Here is a 10,876-nt window from a genome sequence, read left to right as displayed (position 1 = left end):
AATACTCCTAATACTCTCATGTATTGAGATTTGCAATTAACTGAATGAATTTTGAAATGAAGCTCATTCTCTCCTAAATCTCCTTTTGCTAGAGAGCCTCAAAGGCCTAGTAATAGCTAGAAAGTTGGCCAAACCTATTTCTACTTCCTAACACCAAAACTATTCCAATTCCTCACCAAAATCTCTCATTCTCGGTGCAAACTCTTCTCCATTTCGTTGCCACTGCATTCAACTTCTACAATCCATCATCGTGGATTGCATCACATTAGCTATTCATAAATATAAATTATGCTAACATTGAAGCAAGTCCTTGAAAAATGATAAATACTTAATAATGTCTACTTGTTAAGATTGGGTGTCCTTTTGCCAATTGTTTCAAAAGAAAATTAACATCATACAGTAATTATTCTAAGCATAACGGAATTTGATTACATAGACCATAAAAACAAGATTTAATATCCAATGGAAAATTGAAAATTTAGAAATAAAGCTTAGAGAATAAGAGTGTATTTATAGAATTTTACTCCCGAGAAACATCCACCACTTGTTTGCCGACATTGCGACCACTAAAGAGGCCAACCAATGCTGCAGGGCCATTCTCAAGACCTTCAACAATGTCTTCAACATACACAACCTTTCCTTCTCTAATTAGAGGCACGACAAACTCCAAGAATTTGGGAAATAAATGGAAGAAATCAATTATAAGAAAACCTTCCATTTTAACCCTCTTAAATATGAGATGTGCCAAATTTGTTACACCTTCCGGTTGAGTAAGATTGTATTGTGAGATCATTCCACAAACAACTATGCGACCATGGAGTCTCATATTTGGAAGTACTGCATCAAGTGTCTTGCCCCCAACATTCTCAAAGTAAATGTCAATGCCTTCTGGAAAATACCTGATTTCAAAATTTATATCCATTGTCACTACTCATTAATATTGCTCGTGTCACTAGGTACTATAACTTGTAACCTTTTATTTATGGAAATAAACAATATAAAGTCACATTTCTCTGTTGGGACAATGTTATGTACTAACCTTTTCAAAGCTGCATTGAGGTCTGGCTCTTCCTTATAGTTAAAAGCTTCATCAAATCCTAATTTATTCTTCAAAAGATCCACCTAATTACAAGACACGTGCTTATAAGTGAAAGGAAAACTAATTTCTAGTCTTCCATTCAAAATTCACAACAACCATAAGCAAACACTATTAATGCTTTCTGTTATAACACTATTCATAAAAAAATATGGTGCAATGGAAAGTTTTGGGAGTTTTGGACACATTGCAAACAAACACGAACATAGAAATACAATAATACATATTTTCTAATTTATATAATATATAAAATAATGAAAATTTTGAAACTGAACAAATAATATTCCCTACATTAAATAAAACAAAATTCATCTATTTTTATTCCAACAACAATTTTCGAAAATCATAAAGTATGTTACTTACCTAAAAAGTTTACTTTGCTAAAGAATTATAATTGGAAGAAAAAAAAATCCAATGTATTCTATAATCAGGATATTCATGTCATAGAAAGGTTTTGGTTTGTTGCAACCAAGCGAATTGAAAAGAGTGGTATTTTAAATAATAGAATAAATATTCTAACATTGAAGCTTATTATTCATTTTTATCCAAATACATAACAATAAGAAATAAATACCTTGTCTTTGCTTCCTGCACTTCCAACAACATAGCAACCGTTCAACTTGGCGAATTGGCCAACAAGTTGACCAATAGCACCAGAGGCAGCTGAAACAAAAACATTATCTCCCTTTTGGGGAGAACCTACTTCAAAGAAGCCAGCATAAGCAGTCAATCCTGACACACCTGTGATAAAATAATATAGTGTTATAGGTTAAAAGGCATAACAAACTTATAGAAAATCATGCAAGAACATACATAAGCTTGCATGGAAGCTTGTTGAGCATCATTCAAAAAAGAAAATAACATGGGTCAAATGTCACACCAAAGTTATATAAAAGCTTACAATATCATAAGCTTGCATGCAAACTCACTAAGATTTATTTAGGTGAAACAGAATGTGCATGCAAAATTTGAAATGAATAAGTATCTGACATGGCTACATTACATGGCCATTACTAGAATCTTAGGTAAAACAATAGGAAATGATATTTTAGATAATAGAAATGAGTAATTATGAAAAGAAAGCTTCATGTTATTAATGAAGGTCATACTAACATCAAGTGCATCATTCACTAAGAATGAAAATAAATTGAGGTTTAATACCAGTTTTGGTCCCAAAATAAGTGGCAAAAAATCAATTTTGTCCCTTAATTTTTATTTTGTTTAATGTGGTGCCAATTTTGTTTAAAATGACTCAATGATGATTTTGTAGACAAAGTTGGATACATGGAATTTCATTTAAAACACATAAAGAATAGAAGAATTGTTGGGGCGAGATGTGCTCCTTTTATATAGTTGCCAGGTCACCTTCTTCACCTATTTTGAGTATGTTCTTTTTCTCTACTATTGAGTTGAGGAGTTTGTTTCACTGCTCATCAATGTTTGGATATCCATTCTTTATCATATGGTAGTTGTAATGAATGAGGGTTGCAAATCTAATGTAACTCCTCTCATGGTGGTGGGAGTAGAACAAGTACATTTGTCATTGTGAAGATTTTTTGTATTTAGAACAATTACAATTGTTAAGAATGCTCGAAAACAATTTTAGGGTTATCCTTGTGGATTATGTGTTCTCCACCAACCATAACAAAAAATGAAGAGTGAACCTTACCAAAAGCATTTTTAAAGAGGGCAGAAGGTAAGGGAATGTTATGTTATCGGGCACCTCAAATGGAGGTTATGGCCACAAAGCCATTGGGGAATTTGTGTCTCATTGTGGATGGACTCTATTTTGGAAAGCTTGTGGTTTGGAGTACCAATATTGACATGCCTATTTATGCAGAACAACACTTGAATACTTTTAGGACGGTAATGGAGATTAGATTAGTAGTGAAGTTGAGATTGGACTATAAAAGGGGTGGTGATCTTGTAATGGCGGGGGAGATTGAGAAAGGGCTAAAAAAGTTAATGGATAGAAATAACATGGTACATAAAAGGGTGAAAGAAAGGAAAGAGATGGCTAGGAAAGTTGTCCCACAATGGTGGGTCTTTTTTCAGTTTTTTTGGGAAACTCATTTATGTTATGACAATGAATTTCATGGGTGTGATTGCCCACTTTAATGAAAAAGCCTAACTATGCATTACAAGAAATTGATTGCACAAGGAAGGTGATCATTTTAACAAGACAATGTTTGTTGAATAATAATGAGCATCAATGTCAAAAGGCTTCAAACTATCAAAGGAATGAGAGAATGTTATTGACAAAGCTTTGCTTTTGCATATACAAAGAGATTGTTTTTGGATTCCGACCCTATGATCAACTAGTCCCTAAGGCATAAATAATCTATACATTTACAAAGAGAGATTGTTTTTAAAACATGAAAAACCACACTATTGAGCAACATGAAAAACTATTGCAGTTAGTGTATCTTAGTAGTAATTGAGCAATTATGATGGTGCTCCGTCATGGTTTTATCTTGAAAAGGCGCATCAATGGGTTGAGGGAGTATATAAATTGTCCTTGGACTCGACTCTTGAGCGATGTGGCACTATATTGGCATACATGAACAATATGTTTTTTTGAAAGAGTTGTAATTGTAATAATACTATTTGTTGATATTTGAACTAAAGAACGTAATTGGTTGTTTAAAACTTGTTTGTAAGATTTTCCAGGGTTAATTTCATAAAATGGTATTACTTTTCTATTTTCTCTCTCTTCCATCCTTAGTAGTGGTGGGCCTTTATCATGTCTTATATCATCATGTGGGAGCATATCAAAACTTATTTCATGAAATTTTAAGGATCTATTTATCCAAAATTGTTTTCTAACATTATTAATACAAAAAAATATCCACAGTGGCAAATGAATGCAACGAAGGAACTCCTACTTCCACCACCATATGGTTTTGCAACCCCCATCCATTATAACTACAAGATGATGAAGATTAGTACTCAGATATTGATGAGCAGTGAAGCAAACCACTCAACTCAGCGGAAGAGAAGGGCACACTCAAAACAAGGGGTGAACATGACCTAAACAACTACATAAAAGGGACAAATTTCACCCTAATAATCATGTCATTGTACATGTATTTCATATGAAATTTCATACTTAAAGACGCCAAAAACAATCTAATAAAAAGAACCAAATTAAAATATTTTAAACAAAATTCCATCAAAGTTTAATATGAAGAACCAAATTGATTTTCTACCACTTTATAATGAACCGAAAATGAGAATAAACCATAAATTGAAATTATTGAGAATATACCTACCAAGAACACCAATATAGTAGGAAAGTGGGAGATCAGTGTGCTCAATTTTCAAACATATCTCAGATGAAGGGATCAAACTATACTCTTCCCATCTAGTCCTTGCATAAACTAAATCACCTTTCTTATAATCTGGATGTCCAGATTCCACCACTTGAGACACACCATCTCCTCTCAATGCCTGCAATCACTCAACAGTTACCACCTACCTTTATATAACATTAATTACTCTTAAAGAACCTCTCTTTATTAAATTCTTTACAAACTACTTTTAACTTAAGCATTAACCTATTTCTTCCAAAAAAATCCATTACATGAACATAACCAGAAGGTGCAAAAATTTAGCATCAAAACTTATGATGGATTTACTTATCAACTAAACAAAAACAAAAAAAAAGTATGAAAACATAGATATCATAAAATTTAATGTATAATATATGATTGAAGTTAATAATAGTAAGAAAATAGTGAAGATTGTGTGGTGAAAGAGTGAGTGAGTTACAGAGTGAAGCTTGTAGGTGCCAATTCCCAAAGGGTTGTCCTCCTTGGTCATGAAGAATCGCATGTAGGGATCACATGAGAGGTAGAGATTTTTGAGGAGCAGATCAGAGGAACCTTCTGGAACCTTCAAAGTTATGGTTCCTTCAACAATGCTCATGTCTGATTCTTTGGGAAAACCAACAACATAGTTGTTCAGAATCACTTGCTTGTTCCTCAGTTCCGCCATCTCAGAGGTTTATGATGTTTTTGTCGTTTCAATGTGTTGTGTTGTGAAGAGGAATGGATGATGAGGGATCAAATGAGAGAACGAAAGGGCACTGGGTCATGGCCTTATCATGAAGCACTAAGCACGTACGATGCATAAAGATGCAAGCTTCTTTCTTTACCACTAATAATATTATTGCCATCTTCAAACTTACCAGTATTGCATCTGTTATCCCATCCTTTTCACTTTCACTTTAAATATGGATTATAATGAGATTCAACTTCACATTATAATGAAAGATGTGATCTAAACATAGAATGCACCTTAAGATTCTTGGCACTTCTATGTCTAAAATTTTAATTTTAATTTTAAATTTTTTTCTCTCAAATTTCATTTTTCAATTTTAGCTCATATGTAACTACAAAAAAAATTTCAACCTACCAAATATCATGCGATTAATAAAGATCAAAATACTTTAATTATAAAATAGAAAAAAATAAAATAATGACCAGCTTTAATGATGTACCAAAGTTTATTAAAGTCTAGAATATTAAGAATAAACTTAATAAATATAAAGTACAAAAAGTAAAAGTCTAATAAGGTTGACAGAGCTCAACAAAGAACCGTATACATAGGTGACTTGATTAATAGGTTAGTAGAGTGTTTTTTTAGAGAGATTATCACTTAGTCAAATTGATTATGACTTTATCATCAAATCACCTTAAAGGTACACTCACCTGTCCGAGACTAACTTGTTCGAGAGAATCAATACGAACCTGTCCGAGAGAATCGAGACCTATCTGTTTGAGAGAATCAATATCCTCGTGTCCAAGAGAATAAGATTCACTTGTAAGAAGAAATTGAGAGGTCATAAAAGGAATGTATATGAAATATACTAAAAAAACTGAGGGAGAAAGAAAGAGAAGTGTTATAATTATTATTATCTTGACGAATATATATATCCTTTTTCTATGAAACATTTTATATTAAATGAGTAAGTGAGAATTTAAAAAAAAAAAAAAATCTTATCCTAAAACTAAAATTTTAAATGATGATTTTCTTAATATAATTATCTTATTTCAATTTGTATACCACTTTTTACGTTCATATTTCCCCTCCCTTATAAAAATTTGTATGAAAAAACTCAGAGAAGCATTATCTCTATTCTCAAAGCCGATAAATAAAAAATATATATTCTCAAAAGTCCTGAATTGCACATACTATATGAAAAAAATGTAAATGTCTAATTAAAACACATAAAATAATAAAAGATCGTCAGAACATGTACAATAGGTCCTAATAATTACTAAATACTTATGATATATTTATTCCTTTTTATTATATATGCTTTTATTATTTTAATTTATACATCTTTGTTTTTTTCTTGCCATAAGATAAAATCATTTTATGTTTATAATTTAATCACTCATTTGTAAGAAAAAAGTTATATTAGTTTTTCAAAACTTAATTAATCTTTTAACTTATGCATAAATTAGTTTTAGACTACGATGGTTGGAACTAAAAATGAGCATAAATAATCTTCATGATAGAAAGGCTTGATAGAATATTATGGCAATGCTCCAAACTACTTTACCTATTATGTACACACTTCATGTAGTAGACCTCATATATGATCAATATTTTTGCCCTTTTTTAATATTTTGGTTGTTATCCATATATAAATTCTCAACTCAAATCTTATTTCTTTCAAAAAAAAAAATCATTAAATAGAAACTAATTTTAAATACAAAAAATAATTAGTTGCTATAAAGACTAAATTAGAAACCATTTTAGAGACTAAAAAAATTATTGATTTCTAAATAAGTTTCTATTATTGATGAATAGTTTCTAAATTGGTATCTAATTAGCTACCAAGTTTTTTGCTACCAAATTTAGAATCTTAATAATTGGTAGTTAAAATTTGGTAGCTAATTAAATATCAATTTAAAAACTATTTATCAATAATAAAAACTAATTTAGAAACCAATAATTTTTTTAATCTCTAAAATAGTCTTTAATTTAGTCAATATATCAACTAATTATTTTTTGTCTCTAAAATTGGTTTGGTTTCTATTTAATGATTTTCTTGTAGTGTTTGTTCTCGTATCTAACTTTCACCACTACCATCCACATCACTTTCAAAATCATATTTTCTATTCTACTTAAATCTAACAACCAATACTGCTAAAATATTTGTTCTTGTTCTGGTACCGCCAATATAGTTCTACATTGTTCAAGAGTCGAGGTCAAGGCAGTTTATATACTCCTTTTTCCTCCAACCTACCGAAATGTTTTTAAGAACAAAATCGTGAAAGCACTGAGACAATACTTAACGATGCTATATCTCGAACTGAGGTGGAAACAAACTTAGAATAATATGATTAACTAATTTCTCATCTACTCTACACAACACACAATTTATAAGAAAATGATAAAAAATGGTAAGAAGAAGAGATGTTTATTATTCTTATGTGTATATTACATCACTCATGTATAGGAAATATATAGGGAGTTTCTCTCTCCCAAATTACAATCTAATTAGGTAGGATACTAATCATGAGATTCTATAATTATTAAATTAATTGCATATAATTGGGTACAATATCGTCAAATATTGCATACAATAATTGCATATAATTTGATAATTATTATTTCCTTAATACTCCCCCTCAAGTTGGTAGGTGAAGATCAAGAACCCCCAACTTGTGTCGTAGCGTCAAAAATCGTTCTTTGCCCAATGCCTTCGTAAAAATATCTGCGAGCTGATACTGTGTCGGTACATATGAAGGACTGATTATCCCAGCTTGTAATTTTTCTCGCACAATGTGGCAATCTATCTCAATGTGTTTTGTGCGTTCATGAAATACTGGGTTTGCTGCTATATGTAATGCCGCTTGATTGTCACAGAAAAGTTGAACTGGCAAGTTACATGGCACCTTTAAATCCTGCAACAGATATCGCAACCAAACTATCTCCAAACAAGTATTGGCCATTGCGCGGTATTCTGCTTCCGCTGATGATCTTGATACGTTTGTCTGTTTTTTTGACTTCCATGAGATAATAGAGGAACCAAGAAAAATGCAATATCCAGATACTGATCTCCGAGTTGTCTGACAACCTCCCCATCTCCTACTCGTCACAATGCACCTGAACCTCCATCAAACCAACCTTCTTCTCCTACTCGTCATAATACACCTGAACCTCCAGTAGACCAACCTTCTTCTCCCATGCCAAGAAGTTTACCACCCATTACCAAACCTTCTCCAACCGACCTTCCTGTTCGACGATCCAGTCGCACATCAACCCAACCTTCCTGGCTTCAAGACTACATAACGGGATTCCAAGCCAATCATTCGACCACTGCCCAAGACCGACCGAATGGAACCAGGTATCCTATGCATCATTTTCTTTCTAATTCACGATTTTCTTCTACACATAGTGCATATCTTGCTAACATCACAGCCACCAAAGAACCTCACACTTATGCTCAAGCTATCCTTGATCCAAATTGGCAAAAAGCAATGGACGAAGAGCTTTCCGCCTTGCAGCTAAATCAAACGTGGACCTTAACACCGCTACCCGCTGGGCAGAAACCCATCGGATGCAAATGGGTCTATAAAATAAAGTACAACTCAGATGGTAGCGTCGACAGATATAAGGCGCGCCTTGTCGCAAAGGGGTACACTCAGATTGAAGGTGTCGACTATTCTGAAACTTTTTCACCAACAGCAAAATTAACAACTTTGAGGTGTCTCCTCACCATTGCAGCAGCCAGAAATTGGTTTACTCACCAGCTAGATGTGCAAAATGCCTTCTTACATGGCACATTGCATGAAATTATTTACATGGACTTGCCACCCGGACATCATCGACAGGGGGAGAACATTGTATGTCGACTCAACAAATCCCTTTATGGTCTCAAACAAGCATCTCGAACATGGTATCAGAGCCATTTCGAGCCTGTCCTAGCGAGTATTTGTTGGGTTTATCAGTCCACCCGCTATCGGGCCGTTACCGGACCACCCATAACATATATCTCCACGCACGAGTTGGTAGCCTCGGCGTGAGGGGGGTGTGTTGGAAATCCCACATCGACTAGAGATAAGGACATTTCATAATATATAAATGGGTGCAAACCTCACCCCATGAGCCGGTTTTATGGGGTTGAGTTAGACTTAAAGCCCACTTCTTAACACAATTAGTATTAGATATTGGAATGGATATGTGCCTATGATTATCTCATGGAGCCACCATTCAATCATATTTTTGTTCTACACATATTCGACCATTTCAGCTAAGAATTTTTCTTGCCTTCCACTTCCATCTCCACAGAAATTATCTTTGTACTTTCTCATTTCTTTTATGACAAATGAAACTTTAGAAAAGATAAATAGAATAATACTATCATATATTTAGTTAGGATTACCCTGCATTGAAAGGAAAAATATCTTTCCTTTTAAATGTCTTTTTTGTTTCTATTTATTTACTATTTACAAAATTATCACGTTAATTACTCTATTATGCTTCTGCGTGTATTTTTAATTTTTAAATAATTTACACATCTATTTATTATATAATTAAATGGAGAAAAAATAATAATAAAATGTATAATTACTTTATTAAAGTAAAAATTATATTATATTTCTTAACTTTTGAAAAAATAATATTAAAAGATAAATAAAACTAAGTATTATATATTGACAAAATTCAAAAGAATGCATGATTAACTTCCATTTTAAATTTAATTAAAGTGACAAGATACAAGCATGAATATTGCACAAGTCAAACCATACCAAAATTTAATATATATATATATATATATATATATAAATAGAAATTAAAACGTAAATCATAATGCTTTAAAAGCCTAAATTTAAACATATTAAATTTTTATTTATTAATAGAACATTATTTTAACGATGGTTTGTGTCGAGTTTTTTAACAAAATAATGTTTACTGTCGACTGAAAATCGAATTAAATACTTAACAAAACTAAAAATCCAATTTAATTGTATATAACTTAAGAAAAGGAAGAAAATACAAAGATTAACTTAATTTAGTATACAGAAGTTCGTAAGACATGAATGGATAAAACTCATACTTTTGATTTTTGTGCTTTATTTATAATAAAATACCTTAAACGAAGTTAGATGCATGAGATATCTTTGGCCAAGACATGGAGGCTGCAAGAATACATACCATTAGTGGAGTTTTGTATTATTTTGAAAAATTTTTCTTTGACTCAATTAAAGGTTTGGTTTTGATTTTTTTTAAAAAAAATTCTCTGTTCCATTAGTGGAGATTTTGTATAATTCTGAAATTTTTTCTTTGACTCAATTAAAGGTTTGGTCTTGATTATTTAAAAAAAAATTCTTTGTTTTTCTTTTTCTATCATCTTAATCCTTTAGTCTTAGTCGGTCTTTGTTGACTTTAGTTTGGGCGTTGGAGTTTGTTTTCTTGACATGATTAGTATTTTAAGTAGTTGTCTCGAAGGTGTTATGTTGTTAGGTTATTCTGGTTTCTTTGTAAATGGATTTAATCATCTTGGAGTTTATTTTCTTGACATGATTAGTATTTTAAGTAGTTGTCTCGAAAGTGTTATCTTGTTAGGTTGTTATGGTCTCTTTGTAAATGGATTGAATCATCTTTAAAATTTGTATATATTATTTATTGCTGATAAAAATAAAAATTATCATCAAAATATTAACATGATGGACATTCATGCTTATAAGTTCTAACTCTATATTGCATCATTATCATCATCAAACTTCACTCTCTTGCGAGTGCTTTCTGCATAGTGTATAT

The 10,876-nt window shown here is 31.8% G+C and overlaps 1 protein-coding gene across 1 annotated transcript; it reads right to left on the bottom strand.

Moving 5' to 3' along the window:
• Nucleotides 1–310: 310 nt before the first annotated feature.
• On the bottom strand, nt 311–5,228 carry LOC137819422 (2-alkenal reductase (NADP(+)-dependent)). The gene is made up of 5 exons (XM_068623272.2): nt 4,868–5,228; nt 4,369–4,546; nt 1,671–1,837; nt 1,040–1,122; nt 311–899 (listed from the first exon to the last, which is right to left on the bottom strand). Exons 1-5 carry the CDS (start codon nt 5,090–5,092, stop codon nt 521–523), a joined length of 1,032 nt encoding a protein of 343 aa, XP_068479373.1. The 5' UTR covers nt 5,093–5,228; the 3' UTR covers nt 311–520.
• Nucleotides 5,229–10,876: the final 5,648 nt, after the last annotated feature.

Source organism: Phaseolus vulgaris, chromosome 10 (genome assembly GCF_051622355.1).
Source record: "Phaseolus vulgaris cultivar YP4 chromosome 10, ASM5162235v1, whole genome shotgun sequence".
NCBI classification, from domain to species: domain Eukaryota; kingdom Viridiplantae; phylum Streptophyta; class Magnoliopsida; order Fabales; family Fabaceae; genus Phaseolus; species Phaseolus vulgaris.
The sequence above is the reverse complement of the archived record's forward strand: the minus strand, read 5'-3'. Positions and strand labels throughout refer to the sequence as shown.